The sequence below is a fragment of the Aspergillus aculeatus genome (genome assembly GCF_001890905.1).
Source record: "Aspergillus aculeatus ATCC 16872 unplaced genomic scaffold ASPACscaffold_3, whole genome shotgun sequence".
In the NCBI taxonomy this organism is placed as follows: Eukaryota; Fungi; Ascomycota; class Eurotiomycetes; order Eurotiales; family Aspergillaceae; genus Aspergillus; species Aspergillus aculeatus.
Window position 1 is genome coordinate 2,403,604 of NW_017962978.1, and position 21,465 is coordinate 2,425,068.

At 43.8% G+C, this 21,465-nt stretch overlaps 7 protein-coding genes across 7 annotated transcripts; 2 read left to right on the top strand and 5 right to left on the bottom strand.

Moving 5' to 3' along the window:
• Positions 1–2,239: 2,239 nt before the first annotated feature.
• On the bottom strand, positions 2,240–3,652 carry ASPACDRAFT_76393 (putative mitochondrial carrier protein; the record flags this gene model as incomplete). Its single annotated transcript, XM_020204698.1, has 3 exons — positions 2,240–3,098; positions 3,155–3,303; positions 3,458–3,652. The coding sequence occupies 3 exons, from the start codon at positions 3,650–3,652 to the stop codon at positions 2,240–2,242; spliced, it is 1,203 nt and encodes a 400-aa protein (XP_020059659.1).
• A 488-nt stretch (positions 3,653–4,140) lies between these two features.
• spt16 (chromatin-remodeling protein SPT16) lies at positions 4,141–7,921 on the top strand. The gene is made up of 7 exons (XM_020204699.1): positions 4,141–4,524; positions 4,583–4,667; positions 4,754–4,875; positions 4,938–5,090; positions 5,150–6,581; positions 6,635–7,233; positions 7,283–7,921. Exons 1-7 carry the CDS (start codon positions 4,345–4,347, stop codon positions 7,772–7,774), a joined length of 3,063 nt encoding a protein of 1,020 aa, XP_020059660.1. The 5' UTR covers positions 4,141–4,344; the 3' UTR covers positions 7,775–7,921.
• A 146-nt stretch (positions 7,922–8,067) lies between these two features.
• On the bottom strand, positions 8,068–9,028 carry ASPACDRAFT_50662 (zinc metalloprotease; the record flags this gene model as incomplete). Its single annotated transcript, XM_020202373.1, has 2 exons — positions 8,068–8,730; positions 8,786–9,028. 2 exons carry the CDS (start codon positions 9,026–9,028, stop codon positions 8,068–8,070), a joined length of 906 nt encoding a protein of 301 aa, XP_020059661.1.
• A 79-nt stretch (positions 9,029–9,107) lies between these two features.
• On the bottom strand, positions 9,108–11,045 carry ASPACDRAFT_114350 (CDC50/LEM3 family protein). Its single transcript, XM_020195789.1, has 6 exons — positions 10,885–11,045; positions 10,792–10,828; positions 10,639–10,735; positions 9,881–10,586; positions 9,669–9,831; positions 9,108–9,598 (listed from the first exon to the last, which is right to left on the bottom strand). The coding sequence occupies exons 1-6, from the start codon at positions 10,976–10,978 to the stop codon at positions 9,499–9,501; spliced, it is 1,197 nt and encodes a 398-aa protein (XP_020059662.1). The 5' UTR covers positions 10,979–11,045; the 3' UTR covers positions 9,108–9,498.
• Positions 11,046–11,827: 782 nt separating this feature from the next.
• Positions 11,828–12,958, bottom strand: ASPACDRAFT_40637 (SWIRM domain-containing protein; the record flags this gene model as incomplete). Its single annotated transcript, XM_020200791.1, has 1 exon — positions 11,828–12,958. One exon carries the CDS (start codon positions 12,956–12,958, stop codon positions 11,828–11,830), a length of 1,131 nt encoding a protein of 376 aa, XP_020059663.1.
• A 1,329-nt stretch (positions 12,959–14,287) lies between these two features.
• On the bottom strand, positions 14,288–15,803 carry ASPACDRAFT_114354 (ribonuclease III). Its single transcript, XM_020195790.1, has one exon. It carries the CDS (start codon positions 15,546–15,548, stop codon positions 14,706–14,708), a length of 843 nt encoding a protein of 280 aa, XP_020059664.1. The 5' UTR covers positions 15,549–15,803; the 3' UTR covers positions 14,288–14,705.
• A 1,158-nt stretch (positions 15,804–16,961) lies between these two features.
• On the top strand, positions 16,962–19,113 carry ASPACDRAFT_114355 (U2 snRNP complex subunit CUS1). Its single transcript, XM_020195791.1, has 2 exons — positions 16,962–17,190; positions 17,263–19,113. The coding sequence occupies exons 1-2, from the start codon at positions 17,134–17,136 to the stop codon at positions 18,874–18,876; spliced, it is 1,671 nt and encodes a 556-aa protein (XP_020059665.1). The 5' UTR covers positions 16,962–17,133; the 3' UTR covers positions 18,877–19,113.
• The last annotated feature ends 2,352 nt before the right edge of the window (positions 19,114–21,465 follow it).

The following is a 21,465-nucleotide window of genomic DNA, read 5'->3' on the forward strand; positions in this document are numbered from 1 at the left end:
TCTAGTCGTTTTGAAAGGTTAGTCTGTAGTGGATGCTCTGCATCAGCCGGCTGTTCGGCCAAATCGCCACTGTCAGTCCAGACAAACTCTGAGTTACCCGATGATAGCGAAGAACGCCGTCGACTTTCCCCCTCAGCCGCCGACTGCCGTACGTCGCCTGACGCAGCAGTGGAAAATCGCGTTTGAGAATGTAGGTGCCGCAAGGGTATGCTCGAAGAAGTATGCCGTCGAGATGTTTGAGAAGGAATGTTGGCGGTGATGATGGGCTGGACGTGACAGCCCTTTGCCCCCGGAACAATCAGTCCTCTTCTCTATTTTATGATATAATTGACCGGTTTCCTTGACCACCCCGATCAAGGATAAAAAAGAACGGTATCAGGCGCAGCCCACAAACTAGCTGTGCAACAGCCGTGGTTCGCCTGTTGGAAAAGGGGGTTTAGAAGGCGACGCTTGGAGCTAGGGCACAACCGTTAATTCGCAGGTGGAGGATAGTAACAAAGCACTGCAGTGGGACTGAAGGGGCACGCCAGAGCGAGAAATATTCAAGTTGAGCGAAAGTGTGCAGCAAAAGACAAGTGCATGGAAAAGCACTGTGGGCGGAGAGCGGTGATGCACTAATTGACACTGGTCATAAGGCCGCTCACGAGACAGTTGCCAACTTGGTTGATCGACGCAGGATGACGGAGTCCGGAGCCTGACAGTCGAGAATGGTAAGATAGCAGGGAATGTTGACACGAGATCAGAGGGGGTAGATCAAACACAAGATTTTGTAAATAAGGAGCATACTAGCCTCACTGAGCACATCGATTATCAGTATACCATAGTAATCCCAAGGCTTCTATGGTAGAAATTCAAGGGTGGTATGTGTACAGTATGTGTATGTACTGTACCCATTGTCTTTGAAAGGTGGAGGGAACCCCGCAAGCCAGTCCGCCAGACCTGGATGCGTGGACCCCAGCGTGAATGAACAAGTCGGTAAACGCGGCTAGTCTAGGCCGATGTCTACCCGTTAGAAGTGGATGATGTACTCCGTACCTACGTACTCCATACGTACCACAAGAGTCATTGCGGTAACTACCCGCTCGTTTGCCTAGTGTACTTAGTACCTAATATGCATATTTTTGTCCCAAGTTAGTCTCCACCAACAGCCCAATACGTAGAGACTCATCGATGCAACAACACCCCCCTAAGCAACATTGGTCATCTCTATCCTGTAAATGATTATACCTTATACTCTCAATTGATAAAGAAATTCTGAATCAATTCTACTTCTGTTCACTAAATATCGGACATGCGATTTGACTACCAGTTTTTTATTCCTAGATTCATCTATTATGTTCCAGCATGTAGCTTGATGGAACCTACAATTCTACTCCGGAGTAGGTGATTCTAGTTGTATACTGTGGAAAAGAGCTCTGGCCAAGGAAAGACTTACTTTTTTAATTACTCTACAGTAGAAAGATAGCTCGGTGTTTATGTTTATAGTTGATCTTTATTTCATGAATCTAAAAACTACTTCTGAATTTACTTATGATTGAGTGCCCAGCTACTTACATATCTGCGCAGATTGGTATGGCAGAACACTGCCGAGGCTGGGTGGCAGAAAGTCACAGGGTCGCCGGTAATGACAATAATAAGTAATCTACCGAGTACAAATATTTTAATTTCAAATCCAATAAGTAATATTTATGCCATGTAAGATCTAACAGTAGTATATTTGAAGCTATTCCTATATAATTTATAAGCTACTTAGGGCACTATCTTACATATAAAGAGATTTATATCATTCAAGTTTCTACTAAACAGTTAAGGATCCATACAGTGCGGACTACTGTACACTAAGTATTGTTCTCATAACACTTATATAGTTATTTACCAGAAGTTCATTTCAATATTCATATGGTCATTTTATATACATATAATTTCAGACCAGTCAAAAAACCCTCTCGGGGCCATTTCCACCACCTACCCCTTTCCGACAGGGACGTACCTTACTTGATGGTATCTTGCAGTAGCTGGCAATTTCTAACATAGCACATATCTCAATGGCCTGAACTGATGCGTAGCCGAGAAGGCCGCCGTGTGGGAGAAGATGCTCCAGAATAGGAATGAGGACGGTAAGCCGGAGATATTGTTTCGACCAAGACAATGAGAACATCGGTGAGAATAGCGATCCTTTTCATGCCACGAAGAAGAAACTATGTATTTTATACCTAGAAAAGTCGAAAGCTATAGTTTCTCACGGCAGTAGAATACTATATCCATCCCTCTCAATATATACATTATCCGACATATACGCATATTTACGACGGACCAACTCAAAAATCACAAGCCCAGCACTTGTGCTTGGCACTTGACGTATAGCGTCTCTGGCAAATCCACGAAAGAGCCACTTCCTCCAGCCCCCGACCCTAGTCGCCTTTCGCTTGCATCTTTTCAATGTTTCCTGATATGCATGGTAGTAAAGACGTAGCATTTGTCGTCTCGAAGGATAGAGACTGGCTTGATGGTCAAGATATTCCAAGCGAGTGACATGGATGCTTTGAATGACCGACAGCGGTCGTTGTATGGCTTGTTGAGCCACTGAAGCTATCACACCCGCGGCCATGAGAAAACATGGCTCCAATGCATAATGGGGTCTTATGAGTGAGACACTGTGGTTTCCGGACTGGACAGTGTGCACTCTCTGCGCATTAAGAGTATGCAACGACCCATAGTACCACGTGATAAATGAGTAGTACCCCTGAGATTTTATGAATTCGAACGATGAGAAGAAAAATGCATAGCCAAGGGAATCACGCAGGAAGGAAAGGCCCCAACCTGCGAAAATACCCCGAGCTCCAATCTGAGTAAGCTTTTGACGGCCATAATGCCACATACTCCGGTACTGCCCCTCAAGAAGATCACTTGTTCTTAGACGGACTTGGAGAGCATCAAGGGGAGCGGCTACTATAGACTGAATAGTTCCGGCTATGAATCCGGCTGCGAATGTGTTTGAAGGCGGAGGAGGGGGGTATATACGTTTGATGCCTTGCGACACAGTTTCGTTAAGACTTCCAAGAACCTGGAGATATGATGTGTAAAGTATGGCACCAACTCTGCGGTAGTTAGAGGATATGCACATATATGTGGTACAATGATTGGGAGAGCTCACGCGGCATTCGCTAACAAAGGGGGCATAACTTGATTGGGAATGAAGCGCCAACCATACGTACGAACGGCGTGCATCAAGAGCCCGGGTGTGGTCGTATGCAAGGACCAGCCAGACTTCGCTGAGTGGGGGTTAACAGCCCTGGCAAATGCCTTTGCAGAGTTAGAGTAGAACCGGAAAAATCAGCGAAGAACTGAGGTGATAGGGACGTGGAAGGCCAGGCTACACACCATATAGCTGCAAATGCAAGGCTTGTTAATATCCAACAGAAATGATTTGAGTGGGCAACTTGAATTCATACTCAACTCGGGTACGAAAAAAGGCCTTTATAGGTGCCCTGAAATAAAAGGCAACAATTTGCGCACTCAGAGCACGAGTACCAGCAGCAGAGGCACCAGTTGCAGCATTGTGTCGAGATTTCCTTCGAGAGGTTGAGTCCGATTGAATCAGGTCGTCGATGCTCGCATGATCTGTACGAGCAGATGATAGATCATCTGTCATCTTGAAAACTCAGAAGAAGATCTCGCAAAGCCAGGCTTCGATTTTGGCAAAAGAGCACTAGCGGCTAAGACGAAAGCATGGCAAATTAATACTCGAATTTCATGAACGACTCGGTCATATGTGCATTGTGTATGAGTAAGAGTGTGACAGGTCGGTGAGAGATTTTACAACGTTGTGCGATCAGGTAGTATCTCAGATGAAGAATGAAGAGAAACCTGACGAAGTAGTCCTGAAGAAGCCGATGGGGATATCGGCCAGACTGAGGTCAACACAAACGATGCACTGTACCCTCAAATACTCAAAGGTATACATATAACAGACGGTCACACAAAATTAAAATCAAACAGCTCAAACATGTCTTACTAATATCTTACTTAACCTTCTGAGAACGCGCTTCGTCTCGCGTTAAGATTGCGCCTGGCTTCCTCCGCAACTGTAAATTAAATGCTCAGTTGCGGTTCAACACGCTTCTCTTCCGATAAATTTTTCTGCAACACCGGCAGCTTCAGATCTCGTCCCAGGGTAGTCTGTAGCTTCTCCTCCTACAGCCTATCACTTCGACCATTCCCTTTCCAGTTCCACCTTTGAACGTTCATTCTAGTTTTGTCCGGGAGTTCTTGTTAAAGGACTGCGTGCTGCTACGTACGGCGAACCTCTAAGCGTTTAGCCCGCGTCACTGGAAACCCTACACCATGGCAGAAGAGATTGTGATTGATAAGAATACATTCTTCAACCGACTCACGAGCTTCTATTCAGCATGGAAAGCAGATAGACGCTCCAACAATGCCACTTTTGGCGGCGTTTCATCTATTGTTATTCTCATGGGGAAGACAGACGAGGCTAACAGTTTTCAAAAAAACAACGCGATGCATGTGAGTTGTTGCTGAGGTGATAAACAGTCTGGCAACACACTAATGGACAAATGACTAGTTCTGGCTACTTGGCTATGAATTCCCTGCTACTCTCCTGGTATTCACCACTGAGGTGGTATATGTCGTTACAACCGCTAAGAAAGGTAAATCCTTCGGTCTTTTTGATTCTTTAAACGTTCCTGTGCCCGGTACTTCGATATACCTTTTACTAAGCAAAATTAATCTACAGCCAAACATCTTGAGCCATTGAGAGGGGGGAAAGTCCCAGTAGAGATTTTGGTGACCTCGAAGAATCCAGAAGAGAAAACGAAATCATTTGAGAAGTGCATAGAGGTCATCAAGACAGCTGGTGTAAGTTATGGCACGGCTATAAAGGTGAACATCACATGCTAAGGTACAACGTGCTGCTTTAGAAAAAAGTTGGTATCTTGCCAAAGGATACAGCTTCTGGCCCCTTTTCCGAGGATTGGAGGAGGGCTTACGCAGCTGGTGGTGGAGAATTGGAAGAAGTCGACATATCTGGCGCCCTGTCAGCTGCACTTGCAGTCAAGGATACAGATGAACTAGTCAGTTCCTCCAAGCTGCGTCGTGTCAGCTAGAATTGCAATCGTTAACTGTTCTGAAGGTATCCATCCGAAATGCGTCAAGAGCCTGTAGTGGCTTGATGGCCGATTATTTTGTGGACGAAATGTCTCGTCTCCTTGATGAAGAGAAGCAAATGACCCACAAGGCTCTCGCCATGAAGATTGACGCGAAGATTGACGACGCTAAATTTTTCAACAAATTAGCAAAACTCCCAAGTGAATTCGATCCCCAGCAAATTGACTGGGCTTACGGTCCTATTGTACAAAGTGGAGGAAAATATGACCTTCGGCTAACAGCTTCTTCCGACAATAACAATCTTCAACCAGGGATCATTGTCGCAGGATTTGGAATACGCTACAGGACTTACAGTTCGCTCATCGCGCGTACATACCTTGTTGATCCAAGCAAGTCTCAGGAGGCAAACTATGCGTTCCTTCTGAATGTTCACGATGCAGTCGTCAAAGACATTCGTGAGGGTGCAGTGGCTAAGGACTTGTATCACAAAGCGATCAGTTTGGTTCGGGCTAAAAAGCCAGAGCTTGAGACGCACTTCGTTAAATCGGTTGGCGCAGGTGTAGGAATTGAACTCCGCGATTCTAACATGCTGCTAAATGGGAAGAATGACAAGATATTGAAGAGTGGCATGACATTTTCAGTCACTGTTGGGCTTACTGATGTTGAGGATTCCAGTGCAAAAGATCGGGGTAGCTCCGTTTATTCAATGGTCATCACTGATACAGTCCGTGTCGGCGAAAATGGGCCACTTGTTTTTACGAAAGACGCTGGTGTGGACATGGACTCAGTTTCCTTCTATTTTGGGGATGAAGAAGAATCTGAAAAGCCCGTCAAGGAGAAGAAGGAGGTCAAGTCGAGCGCCATTGCCAGCAGGAATGTCACTCGAACGAAGTTGCGTGCCGAGAGGCCAACCCAAATCAATGAAGGCGCAGAGGCGCGTCGTCGTGAGCATCAAAAGGAGCTAGCCACCAAGAAAACAAAAGAAGGGATGGACAGGTTCGCAGGTACTACAGGGGATGAAAATGGGGTCACACACAAAAAGTTTAAGAGATTCGAGTCTTACAAAAGGGATAATCAATTGCCGACAAAAGTGAAAGACCTCACTATCTATGTCGACCACAAGGCTTCCACAGTCATCGTCCCCATCATGGGCCGACCTGTCCCATTTCATATCAATACCATCAAGAATGCGAGCAAGAGTGACGAGGGGGAATATGCCTATCTGAGAATCAACTTTCTATCACCAGGCCAAGGTGTTGGCAGGAAAGATGATCAGCCCTTCGAGGATCTCTCGGCACATTTTCTACGGAACCTGACTCTTAGGTCTAAAGATAATAATCGACTCGCCCAGGTGGCTCAAGATATCACAGAGCTTCGGAAAAATGCACTGCGACGTGAGCAGGAAAAGAAGGAAATGGAGGATGTGGTCGAGCAGGACAAATTGATTGAAGTCAGGAGTAAGTGACTCAGTGATCATTGCCTATGCGAGGATTCAGGATAACCATTTTAGACCGTCGTCCTGTCAAATTACCTGACGTTTATCTGCGGCCACCTTTGGACGGGAAGCGAGTCCCTGGTGAGGTTGAGATACATCAGAACGGCCTTCGCTATTTGTCGCCCTTCCGCAATGAACACGTCGATGTGCTTTTCAGCAATGTGAAGCATCTTTTTTTCCAACCATGCGCTCATGAGTTGATCGTCTTGATACACGTCCATCTGAAGACACCTATACTGATAGGAAAAAGGAAGACTAGGGATGTTCAATTCTACAGGGAAGCTACTGAGATGCAGTTCGATGAGACTGGGAACCGCAGACGTAAACACCGTTATGGGGACGAAGAGGAGTTTGAGGCTGAACAAGAAGAACGGCGACGAAGAGCAGCATTGGACCGCGAGTTCAAGGCGTTTGCTGAAAAGATCGCAGATGCTGGCAAAGACGAAGGAGTCGATGTTGATATCCCATTCAGAGAAATTGGCTTCACTGGCGTTCCCAACCGGTCAAATGTCTTAATTCAGCCTACTACAGACGCTCTCGTCCAATTGACTGAGCCCCCGTTCTTGGTGATCACTCTTAACGAAGTTGAAATTGCCCACCTAGAAAGAGTACAGGTAAGTTACAGCCTTTTCACTGGTCTTGTCGACTCTAATGTTTCTACAGTTTGGACTCAAAAACTTTGACCTTGTCTTTGTTTTCAAGGACTTCCACCGGGCGCCCGTGCACATCAACACCATTCCCGTGGAGTCGTTGGAGGGTGTGAAAGATTGGTTGGATTCTGTCGACCTCGCTTTCACAGAAGGCCCCCTAAATCTAAACTGGACCACTATCATGAAGACAGTAGTGAGTGACCCCTACGGATTCTTTGTGGATGGAGGTTGGTCGTTCTTGGCAGCAGAATCCGACTCTGAGGGCGGATCGGACGAGGAAGAGGAGTCTGCGTTTGAGCTCTCAGAATCCGAGCTTGCGGCTGCGGACGAGAGCTCCGAAGATGACAGCGAATTTGATGATGATGCTAGTGCTGAAGCAAGTGATGACTTCAGTGCGGATGAAGAGAGCGGTGAGGATTGGGACGAGCTCGAATTGAAGGCGAAGAAGAAGGATAGGGAAGGCAGTTTGGACGATGAGGAGCGGGGCAAGAAACGAAAGCGATAGTTGAGATGATATGTTTGGCTTTGGCATGGCGACTACCACTCCTGCCACTGCCACTACTACTATCACTACTGTGATGACAACCTGATTTGCTACCATCTTAATGCAGTCACATATGGATTTGCCGTACCCATTGATCGGTATAATATTTACCGCAAACTCTTAGGTCCGCTTGACACGAGCAACTGCGACCAAGTAATATAATAGCTGACGTTACTGAATGAAACGTGAATAGGAGTAGTCTGAGGTGCTGTGTACAGACTATATGCAGTAAACCTCGACGTGTCTCTACTCCTTCACTTCCCTGCCCTCATGGAAAACCACATGTTCCTCATTCTCTCAATTTGGTCAGGTGTAAAGTTCTCGTAGCAATCATCAGATGAATAGTCCATAAAATTGTGGATTGCATCCAGACCAGGGAGGTCTGGGCATGAGTCTTTCTGAGCCGGACAACCATTTGTCGGTTCAGATTGTTGTGGGGTGTCGTCTATATAGTCGCCTTCGTTATTGGATGAGCAAGTGTCTCCTTCAAATGTATGGAGAAGTCCGTTCCAGTGCCCAATCTCGTGGACAGCCGTTCCTCCTCGGTTGTAATGCGCTAGGGAACCTCCGGGCATGGTCCGGGCCAGGACATTACAGCCGTCCTTCATATAGGTGGAACGTGGGCTACTGGCATTTATGCTTGGGTCAGGCAGAGTGCAAAAGCCGAGTACGCTGGACGATAGAGTACCCATCTGTCGCGCAGAGACATCGCGCAATGCTCGAGCACCTCCATCAGATGAAATCTGAAGATCTGTCTGGAAATAAACATTAAGAGTGCTGTAACTCCCACGGCGCAAAGCACTTTTCATGGCAATTTCATCCTGGTTGTAGGCCCATGTGTCATTCACATGACGAGTAATGCCTTTGAGGCGATAAGATATGGTGGCATTCTCATATGCCTTTTGTAGATAGATCAACTACACTCGAGTTAATTTATAGGGACAATGACCTAGGTGATAGGACAAAACGAACCTGGGAGGCTATCATCTGGTCCGAAACCGAGTTGGCCGCAGCCTGGCTGCTCACGATATGAAACCATGTTTCTATTTCAATCGTGCTTTCGGCCTCTCGGGTCTCATAAACAAAGCTCGAGTTGGTTCGTGGTATTGATATGCTCAGCCTCCTAAACTCTGCTTTCAGTCGTTCGCTGGGCGCAGGCGTGGCACAGAAACCGCGGTCTAAAGACGACGCGCCGCACAAGACCTGCATACCCATCATGACGAGCACCAACAAAAGGCATATGAAATTCCGAGGCATACTGGTTTCTTGAGTAAGATAATAGTTTCCTTTGAAGGAATACCCGAGTGAAGTAAAAGAAAGGGAAGCTGTTACCAACAGCTACGTGGAATGTGTCGTTAGCCAAGTATAACATATTGGTCACAGGAATCCTAGGTGCTTGAGAATGCCGTAGCTAGGGGTAGATGCCCGGATGGGGGAAAACAGCAGCAGCCTTCCCAGGGACGCGTCTGATAAGAACAGCAACTGATTTGGTAGCTTCAATCAATTTGGTGTAGACAAATATGAGTACATGAGCCAAGCAACTCCGTGAACATAGGCATCAGAAACATCAGAATCCGATTTAAATGACGCGATTACCATGTAACGAAAAGACAGCCTTTGAAACAGAAGGAAAAGAGACATTACATTCCTATGGAAGAGGTGACGAGACGAACACCAGGAAATCCCTATGGAGCATGGGATCCAAATCTGCCATCTCTTCCAGTTGAGGTAGCAGGGCTGTCATGGTCGTTGTTCCAGGTCAAATAGGTGTGGTCACCAAGTTTTCTGGTTAAAGCGCGAATTAGCAGTGTGGTTTTCGAGCTGCAGAATGGCCCATTGAGGCTTTAGTGCGTACCTGGGTCGAACTAAGTGAGCAATGGTGAAGAGCGCGCCGAGAACAATGCAGACACCACCGACGACTACATACGCGATCCCCATAAAGGGATTTTGACCACCGATAACAGTCCGAGTGGAAATTAGTATCGACTTCGTACCACCGTACTCGGTGACGGGAAAGCCTATTTTGCAATTAGCAACCTTGGTAATTGCTGCGATACTCAAACGTACGGTCCTCAATGTCGAGCTGGTAACTTCCCGCAGCCATGGCCGTGGTATCGTTTCGCCGCGACAATTTGCTAAAAGCCGGCAATGCTGCGGTTCTCATCCATACCATGAACTCTTCATCCTCGTGAAGATTGGGGATTCCGTCAACGTATCCATTAGGATAGCGATCATGCCAATTAGGCGGAGGAACCACCTGCCATTTATTGTACTGGGTCTTCTTGATCAGCTGCTTGTCACTGTCCCACGCTATACCTTTGTTCGTCATGTAATATGTCTGAGCATCGTCGCCGTTCAGGAGCTCGGGACTGTTAATTGTGTCATTGAATAGCGAGTTTGCAATAAGACCACATGGATAATACGCTTTCCCAGAAGGGTCAAGCTTGAGCGGATCGCAAGATCCTCCACTGATAGTTTCATTGTCGACGGCCTTTCCTTTCAGCTGATCAATATCGAGTGATTTGACATATCTGCGATGATTCTGGTAGAAGTTGGTCAGGCGATAGTACATGAATACGGGCGGTTCTAATTTATCAGGAATTTCGAAAATCAAGCGACAGACGGTTGTCCCATTCTTGTTCAGGCTCTGCCAAGTCGGTGTTGATTGTTCATTGCTCGATCTGAACGAGGTTTTCACTCTATCTGAAATTGAGGTCGGTTGGGAGGATGCCTTGCTGGCGCATTCTGAGTAGTCTATGACTATCTCTTGAACCTGGGGACTTTCAGCCTCCTAGACGTAACAGTTTGTTGAAGAAAACACATACCTGCGAGCTGGCCCATAGTAAAAGACCACCGATCGGGGCAAAAATGACACCAATGACAAAAAAGAGAGGCAACACGCTCTTAGGGGTCAGGATTGGCCTGCATGTGTCAGCTTTCTTAGCTGACTGGGTTTCCATCAAGTTTGATTCCCTCACTGCCAGGCTTTTAAACGCTGCTGCCGGAAAGCAGTATCTGTTCATATTTATCAGACTGAAATCATGCTATCCCAAGGGTGGTGCTGTCCTCACTTGCTGGTCTTCTAGTCTTGGACTTCTTGTCATCGCCAGGCCCCCCATGCTCTTCATTGTTATACTCCGTACGAGTGGCTTCTGTGTGTGACATTTCTAGTGAGATCGAGCCCATACGTCGCCGGGCCTAAGACGCGAATTGATAATGGATGCGTTCCAATTCAAGTATCCGTTGAGGCAGGCGTTGCGCGATGTTTATAGGCGGATCGGGTGGCGTGGAATTGAGGATCCGGAAATCGGAAACTGCGTAGTTGGCGGGTAAAGCTTCCCAGTTCCCATAGTCGGGTAACTGCCGACTGCCGCAGCATCTGTGCATGGCTTGACTGGTCCTGAAACTAGTTTTCTTCCAAGATAATACACTTTGCTCGATCTGTCAGAATTACACAATGGTCTATGGTTTTTATTCTAGGTATGAGTCGTGGTTAGTAGACAAATTAAATCTAGGCACGATGCAGACAATTTACTAGCAAGATAATACAGATTCTTGATTCTGGGTTGAAAGCAAAGGCAGGTATGTGCCCTAAATGAACATGACCAACCCCACGCCGGAGGCCTGAGTAAATGGTAGCACAGAGACTGGGTTGTAGCAACATGACACAAGCCGACATGAACATCCTGTTGCAGAAATTGAATGGGGAGAAGCCTGAAGCGATCGGGGTATTAATTATAAAAGACCAATGGTTAATAAAATGCATAGAATGCCGCAATGATCACTGGGCGGCAAGAAGTTCTATGCGATCACAGGAAGGCTGCTATGTCTAAGTGCAAATTTAAGCAATATACCACAATCATGGTTAGTGAGTGATGAGGTTAACAAGCGCGTGAACAAATATGATATAACATGATGCACTGCCAAACATCGCATGCCGGATTGCTTATTACCCAGGAGGAAAGGCGGTAGTAAGACGACTTCGATGTGAGAGATAACTTGAGATTCCAAGCCCTACTGTTGGCGATACTGCTGAAAGTGTTCTGGGTTGAACCAGCCCACGCGTTCGTAAGCAGTCCACAGTTTGCTTGCCTTGTTCACGTCGATCTTGCAGGCCTGTTGAGCGTCTGTCTTTCGAAACTCCTTACCAACATTTAGTGCCTTGACTCTAGCTTCGAAGATCCGCCGCTTGCTGCACAAATACGTTGCGCATGAGAGCCTCAGGGTTGCTGCCAGGCTAAGCTCTGCTGAACTGAGTAGATCCCTGTCAGGGTCAAGACTGAGGTCTAACACCTGCCCTTTCCAGTCTGCTTTTAGCGCCTTTGCATTGCCACCAAGAGTCTCTATCGAAGGAGAAAAATCTTGGATGGAGCTATAGTCGATATCGTCCCGATTAGTTCCTATAGTGCGAGCTTGCTTCGCGCTTGATGGCGGGAGGTCAAAACTCTCAAGAATTGTCTGCTTTGGTGTAGACTTCGGTGTTCGCTTTACTCTAGAGGCCCGTTGAACACGAGGCTGTGCAGCCAGCGCCCTTTTCGCTGGTGCTGGTGCCAGTGTCTTCAACCTGGACTCGATTGACCGTGGGCGACATCGGTTCATCAGTAACAACTGACGCTCTAATGTCTCTCGCTCCTCTTTGGCCCATGCTGCTGGATTGCGATTAAATTGCGAAGATACGATCGGTACGCATGAAAGAGCTAGAAGATACTCGTCGCGCGTCGGCTTATTTAGTTTGTTCTCGAACATCGCCATGTGAGAATTGATATGTTGGTTGACCAACGCTTCCGCGGTGTTGGGAAGCATGGGCCCAAACAGAGGTTCGTCAGTGGCAATGTCATTTATAGATTCATGTCGGGGGAATAGAAGAGGATCTCTGGAAGTGCCAACAGCATCTTTGTCAAATTGTTCGGAGACATATGATTTCCTCTTTTTAGTTCCAGCATAGGGCGTAACAGGCGGGGATGGCAAATCCATTTCTGATTGAGTACGCTTCCGATTGCCTGGAATAGGAGGAAGTTCCATACTATGACTATATGCCGGATCCTGCGACAGTGTGAAACTGGACATCGTAGTCGGATTGAAGACCTCCAGAGGTTTCGACTCTGGAGGCGACATCAGACTGGAAACGGATGGGAGACGACTCATTTTGGCCTTATCGCTTGGTTTTAGCGATGAGGCAGTAGTGAGTGAGGTCATCAAGGAGAAAGATTCCCAAGCCCCGGTCACAGGCACGGGCAAGGGTGAGTCAAAGTTTAGGGTTTAGGGAAAATGTTGGTGAAAGCAGAAATCACTGCTTTTAAGGTCAGCCCTGGGTAAATGTAATCTTCGAGTACAAGGCGGAAAGGTGCTATGGATATTGATAGCGTGTTAATGGAAGTCAATGGAATTGAGACCTGATCAATGCTGGCAAAACACACGTGCTGTTGATTTGTCAGGGCTCCCTCTTTGTCTGGTGGCAATAAGCAGGTATGATTTGGGTCTCGGCGATAAGGCTCACAATGGCCGAGATGAATGGATACTAAGTATAAGGCGAGGACAAATATTTCCTGCTGTTGCCTTGCGCTATGGGAAGGGGAAAAGGGTTCTCAAAGAGGGCTCACGAGATCTTTAAACCGGCGGAATTGATCTTTCTTACTTCCTGTGAACCCCTTTTCCAAAAACAGGCTAAGGTAAGTATGAGTCAACGCGCCGATGGCTGGGGGCTGAGGGACTAATAGAAGCAAATTCAGCAGCGCTCATGGGATTGCGGGGTTGGCGCGTGGCGGCATTGGGAGGCAAATATTTGATGTAGAGCCAGTAACTTGGTCTTTGATAGTCAGGAAGCTGATTGTGTGGAGGCTGTGAACCTGATGACCTGCAGAATTCAGGAGCATAAATCACTTATCACTGATATGTTATGTGTCACTACACTCGCACGTTAATAGCAGAAACGATGATGCTATGGGGCATACCATATGATGGGGCGGTCGGTCGATGATCTGCCACATGACGACAACCACCTTGAAAAAGCGGGGTCATCATTGCTGGTCATATGTACTGTACTCTGTACTGTACCTTGTAATTTTAGAAAATGTGTGTGCGCCTGAAGCTTTCACTTCAACTCGATGCTTTTTCTGATTGGGCCCACTTCCAGTGAGGGGCAATGAATCCACTTGGCGGTGTGGGTGGTACCCGACAAAGTATGCATCATCTGAGCTGATTGGCGTACTCGCCGGGCTGCAGGTTTACTTAGGTTTCAAAATATGTACAGAGTACGGAGTAAGTAAGTAGTTATTGGGCTACGAACCCACAAATGATCATTAAAAGTTATTCCTCTGCTACTCATAATACTCGTACCATGTACTATGAGCATGTACTCAGTATATCAGACGAAGGCTCCAATCACGAGTTCTTTCGGTGATAGAGAAACCACGTGAATAGATTTATTGTAACTGGAATGTACAAGTATATCTATTCGTATGATTAAAAAGCTTGCTAAAGGATGCCATCGCAGCTCGAGAATCTATGTATATTGTCTCACAGGCAATTACTGAGCATGGGTTGCCCCGGGACCAGGATGAAAGACGAGCTAGAAAGTCTAGGTTATACATTCATGGTATAACTATATGTATATGTTCTGGATACCGTTTGACTAGATACACGTAATGGGTACATACATTTGATCTAAGAGGTATAATGCTAGATAATTGACAAGTAAGAATATCGCTTATAATGTTCGTCCAGGCATTCGTTGGCGGCTGACTTCGTAATCACCGAGCATTATCGCAGCCTGTGCATGTTAGGTAGTTCAAGAAGGTTTGGTGCTCTGGGCTCTGCAATCTTAGTTGGTAATTGACACAGTAAAATTGCCAATTTCAACAACAACCGCGGCCAACAAGGTGGAAGAGAACCTTCAAGATTTGGGTAATGTATCTGCTTTCTTCATCTTCACAATCTCATCAATTAGTTGGACATTAAGTAATGCCTGTCGGGCTGCCTCGTCCCCTGCGATCGCCTTGTTGGTACCCTGGCCGGAACCGAGATGCTTGTTGTGCCAGCCCCATCCGGTAAGATATACCCCAACATAGAAGAGCTGCGTCCCCTTTCCTTGCGGCGAGGGAGCGCGTTCATCAGCGTAGCGAAGCTTGACGCCCTTTCCCATGATCTTCTTAGCAAGCGCTTCCTTGGCATGCAAAGTAGATCTTTGGTCGCCAAGTCGCTCAAGCATGGGCAACCACAGCTTTGTCAACCATTCTTCAGCTATACCATAGCCGTCGCTTGGACTAGATAATACAAGACCCGCGACATATGCTTCGAAAATGTCCGCCTTTGTTTTTGTCCACCTTTTTGGTTGATCCGCGTAGTGCGACGGCACAGAGGCTTTGGTGTCAAATCCATATCTTGTTGCAAACTCGGCTAAAGTATCATTTCTTACAAGTGTCTCACGGATCTGCGATATTCGACCAGAGGATATATCCTGAAACCTGTCCCAAATAAGTCTCGTGGATATGATTTCGATGTACGCATCGCCAAGGACTTCAAGGCGATCGTAAGTGGCGCCGATGTCATTCTTCATGCCTGGATGCGTGAAAACCGCGTTTCGAAGGGCGCTATCCGAGATCCAAGGCAGATCCGGGAGCTGGGAATTATGCTGGTTTGCTATAATCTGGATATTCTGATCCTCTGAATTGTTGGATGAAGGAACAAGGACTTCTTCGTGACATAGGGCAGCATCGAGCTCTGTCAGAAGCCTCATGATATTTGAAGCTGCCTGACTATTCGTGTTCATTGAAAGGCTGCGGTTGTCGATAGCGTCGCGAACCACAGCCTTCAGGTGAGAAAATGCTTTATCATGCTGCCTATGCAAGATGGGTGGATGTTGGGCGCGTTCAGGTGCATTGCGCTACCTATTGTCAGGATTCAAAACAATCAAGTCCGGTATTTAGAGCTGCGGGTCACCTTTATCTTTTTATCATTACCAGTTGATGCTGGGGAAAAGACAGACTTCCTTTTCGAAGGCATGTTAGGGGATTTGTGTACAAGCCAAATATTGTGACTGCATGGATCATTTCGGGTTTGGAAAAATACCCTGGTCACGTGGTGTGGCTTCAAAAGTAGATACGGGGTAGAGTCTTAGGCGCAGTTTGTAACTCCATCTCAGTGGCTATTGCCCGATTGCCCAAGATGGCCACCCAATACAGCCGAGTATTAGAGCTGGCAAAGGTACGCTGATTCAGGAAAGATATGAATTGTGCCAACGATATTTGCTTCTTTCCTACCCTCATCATACTTGTGGACTTCAACTCATCTCTCGTCAGGTCCAGTGCCGGATCTTCTCACTAAACTTCAATCCGGAGAGGCTACGCCTGGGAAACAAGGTCCTACGTCAAAGACTGCGCGGTCCGAGTCTTTCGGCATGGTATCCAAAGAAAACCGTCTCTTTCCGAGATTTGCAAGCCACATACAAGCCCCTGGGCTTGACAATGTTTGATGAAGGGGAAGATGATCGGGAAGAAGCCATCCAAATGTATGTTCCCTGACAATCCTCTGGAACCATTCTTACCGGTGTCAACAGTGCCAAGTTACGAGGGAAAGGTAGACCAAAGAAAAAGAGAACCGCCGCAGGTAAGTCTTACCAACTTGATGGCTGCATTATGCGAGAGACACGACCTCATTCAAAACCACAGAATCGCGGTCCGCCAAGAAGAAGAAATAGTCTACCATTAGCACATATCGCAGATTGCACGTCTAGATCATTGGAACTGAGACATCCTGTTTACCTTCTGCCGTGGTATAGGCATGGCATCGTTCCGAGCCCGGTTTATTGTAAATGATTGCATGTGTGCTTGATCACTGGACAAAACACTGAAAAGACCCAAATCACAAACACCGGGCCTCTGGGAGTGGTCTATGTAGTCGACAATAGATGTTCAATAGGTCAATCACACTTCCAATCACAAACCCCATACATCTGAAGTTTTGGCGCAGCGCAGAATATTGCGGCTTGAGATCCCAGATCATATCTGGTCTTTGCAAATTGAATGTCTTGTAGTCCCAGGAACATATGCATTAAGCGTACAATTAGAATCCCTACCTAGACTACCTCTTATCCGAGAGTGAAAATGCCACGTGATTCTAATCGCGTTAGTGGCTGGAACACCTCCGGACCACGCAACTTCCTCGCCGCCCTGCTCCTAGGCACGAGAACCTAGCCTTTTGACCTAAGTACCATTACTACGCCATTCACACAGCTTTTCTAGCTTATCGGTCGCATTCCTTTGCAGGTTACTGCGAAGCCAAGAGAAGTACAACCGAGTGTTCCAATCATACTGAAGCCAGCCATGAAAGCCAGTAAAAATCAGCTGAGAAGAGCAAAGAAGAAAGCTCTGAAGTCTCAGGTACGTTCTCAGTTCAAAGCCTAGCAACGACATTGTATTGATTCGCGCTTTGTACAGGCTAATTCGACCGAGATTATCCGCGGCACGCCTAATGGGCAATCTGCGGGCCATGACGACCCTTCGCTCCCTGGACCCGAAGTTATTTCGCAAACCTTTCAGAGTATCATAGCTTCGGCGAGGGATGATTCACTGTGGCATTTGTATAAGGACGTCATTGGCAAATTTGAAGACTCCGAAGATGGAAGATCGGAAACAAAGGAGCTTCCCAGACCTATTATTTATTTCGATGACGATAATGAAATCCCGGACGAAGAGGCCAAAGAGCCTATTCTGTCAAGACGAAAACGGAAGGAGTTGAACAAACTTTCTGTCGCCGAATTGAAGGCAATGGTTCGAAAGCCAGAGATTGTTGAATGGACGGACACATCAGCGCCCGATCCACGGCTGCTTGTTCACCTCAAATCGCATCGAAACGTTGTTCCTGTACCAGCGCACTGGTCATTGAAGCGAGAATATCTATCCTCTAAACGAGGAGTTGAAAAGGCTCCGTTTGCATTGCCGAAGTTCATTCAGGAAACGGGGATATCTGAGATGCGTGATGCTGCTTTAGAGAAGCAAGAGCAGGCGACTTTGAAACAAAAGCAAAGAGAGAGGGTTCAGCCGAAGATGGGAAGGTTGGATATCGATTACCAAAAGCTCTATGAAGCATTTTTTCGATTTCAAACAAAGCCAGAACTCACACGTTACGGGGAGGTTTACTACGAGGGCAAGGAATATGAGACTAATCTAAGACATCTTCGGCCTGGAGAGCTTAGTGCTGAGTTAAAAGAGGCTTTGAATATGCCCCCGGGTGCTCCACCTCCATGGTTGATCAATCAACAACGTTATGGTCCACCTCCATCCTATCCTGCTCTCAAAATACCAGGTCTGAACGCTCCCCCGCCTCCAGGCGCGATGTGGGGATATCACCCGGGTGGATATGGAAAGCCTCCGGTCGATGAGCATAATAGGCCCCTCTACGGTGGTGACATCTTCGGTGTTCTGCAGCCTCAGCAGGCTGTCCAGCAGGGTGAGCCTGTGGAGAAGGATCTTTGGGGCGAATTGCAGGCACCGGAGTTAAGTGATGATGAGAGCGATGACGATGAAGAAGACGCAGCTAGCAGTGTTGGGGATGGTGATGAGGATGTGGACACGGGAATGCAAACTCCTAGTGGTTTGGAGACGCCCAGTGGGTTGACATCCGCTGTTCCAACGGAGACAGGCGGCCCTGAAAGCATTGCTGGTGAGTTCGACGTGCGGAAGCATTATCGAGGAACTCAAACAGAGGAATCCGCGGCCCAGAGAAGCGCCTTCCAGATTATCCCTGAGAGGCAGGCTCATGTCCAGGGATTTTTTGGGGCTGATAGAGTCTATGATCTTCACAAAACCTCGGACAGCCTACCGGTTCTGGGATCTGATGACAGCACCAGAAAGCGGAAAAAGCCGGGTGATGTCGATGTTTCTTTTGACCCAGATGCTTTGCAGACGGGAGACGGAATGGGGCAGGCTGATATCAGGAGACTCTACGAGTCACAGAAGCATCGCGACATGGACCCTGGGTGGAATTTCCAGGAGGACTTGAGTGACATGATTGCTCATGAGAGTCGTAAAAGGCTGAGAAAAGAGGAAGAGAAACGTAAGAGATAGAAGGTACATTCTAGTACTTAGTCAGGTCATAGAAGCAGGGTGACTGAAGCAGACTCCACTGTTCCACCATTGCGAGTTCTGCTGTTCTCGACCTGGTGCTCTTATCAGTTGCTGGAATTAGATGTTAAGCTATCCTGGACTCTCTGTTTTTACTGTTAGGCGAATCAACTAAACCTTTTCCTAAATTATAGATGTGAGATACTATACTTTTCTACTGAGCCTCGGCTGACTATCTCTATCTGTATATCTGTATTACAGAAAACCATGCGGCCACTCAGCGAATAAGAAATCTGGCGGCAGAATAACAACTAGGGCAATTATGTAATGGTGAAGTAACTTATTGTAAAGGATCAATATAATGTTAAAAGTTCTACCACTAGAATACTTGAAAAGACGGCTATTAATCGATAGATGTTAGAACATTGATATGAACAGATTAATATAATATATATTATACTTTATAAAAAAAATTTATATACAAATAATATTACTATATTAAGATTATTGATATTCTGCTGTCTATTCTTATACCTATAATTGGATCAATATAAATTAAGTTTATTATTGTTACAGGATGGATGGATTGTGCTAATTAAAATATATCTTAAAATAAAGAAATAACTAAAAGGCTATTTTATTTATTTATATACAATTTTTATATATACCAATCTAACGCTAGTTTAATATATAAAATATAAAATTTGAGATATTAAGTAATATTTAAAGCTCGGCTTTATATCAAAATTTTTGTTTTATGATAAAAGATTTTCTTTTTCTCTATATCTTTATAGCTTCTGTTTATATAAACAATTATTTAAGATTTAAAATAGTAGTTCTATACTCTAGTTTTTTTTAGATAATATTATAGCTCATTAGTAAATAGTATGTCAACTATATGGCCAGTTTGCTGCCTTAAGCTCACCAGTTTGCTGCCTCAGATTAACCAGTTTTCGGTGTGGATTTCCGAGTTCGAATAACCCTCAGCAGAGAAAATAATTTAAAATAATCCATTTCTATTTATTCTTTTATTTCTGTTTAATAGAAATTTATTGATTTTTTTATTTTTATATATTATTTATATGTTTTATATAATTGTAGAAAATCTCGAGATATTAATATAGCTATTCAGCTATAAATAAGAGATTAATTGCTATTATTCTTTTAATTAATTAAGTAGTTTTGGTTTAGTTTATTTAATTCAATCAGTTTAATCAGTTATTTGTTTAAGAAATTGATTTTATTTATTTTTTATCTTATTTTTACTTTTATTTTACCTCTTACTTAAAGTTTGTATTATATCTTATATAAAGTTTGAATAAAAAGTAAGATTTTAATAAAATAAAAGTAAAAATATTCCGACTTTTTTAATTATAAGTCCGGTTATGTTCTTACTTAATTATATATTAATATCCAAGATTTATTTTATTACAGTTATAGAGAAAAAGAGATTAATTAGATATAGAATAATAACAGTCTATTGATTTTAAAACTAATTTTTACTATTTCGAAGATCTAGTAAGATCTTAAAAATTAAATATTTAAAAAAGTAAAAGTTTTTAATATTAGAACTTTTATATAAAAAATAAAAAGATAAAATTATTTTTAATCTATTACATTTTTATAGATTATTCATAATAATTAGATTTTTCTATATATAATTATTCCAGCTGTAGAAGAACAACATAATAATAATAAACAGAATTCGGCTGGAACTAGTCTTAATTAACTATAGTTATTATAATTTAATATTATTTTATTTTAAAAATATTATCATTTTCAATAATAATATTAAAAATATAAAAATATTCTATATTTTTGATATTTTTGAAAAAAATAATATTTTTTATTTTAGACAATTAATATATGATATTTTATACTAAAACTATAATATTTTATAATAAATTTTTATTAGATTATTAATATATTTTTATTAAATTAAAAAAAAGTATTTATAATTAATATTATTGTTATAATTTTTAATATATAATATTTAATTTGATAAGTCTTCTTTAAATTAATAGATTTAATTATAAATTTATAAATTAAATTATTAAAAAATATCAAAAATAAAAAATCTAAATCTTTTTAAAATTAATATTTTAAAATCTAATTATTTGTGACGGCCATTCAGATCAACTTGATTCCATTAATTTAGTACTATTTTAACAAAATCTTAAGAAAAAAAAAGAAAGAAAAAGACAGCTATATATCTATATAATATTATCTTATCCGTATAAAAAATAAATAAAATAAATAAATTAAATTAATTAAATTAATTTAGATCTGAAAATCTACTTAGATTATTTTTATATTATTCTTCGGATTAGTTTTAGCTGTTTATAAATAAAAAATATTTATATACTTTTTTTCAGAGCCGTCTTTATAATATAATTATAAATTATATTTAATTATTAAAATTATAGATAAAATTTTTATTAAAATTATAGATAAAATTTTTATTAAAATTATAGATAAAATTATTATTAAAATTATTAGAATTAAAAATCTTTTCTGCAGCAGCTTTTAATCAGATAGTTAACTATTTTAAAAAAATTAGAATTTATTAAATAAAAACTTTAAATTTTTTTT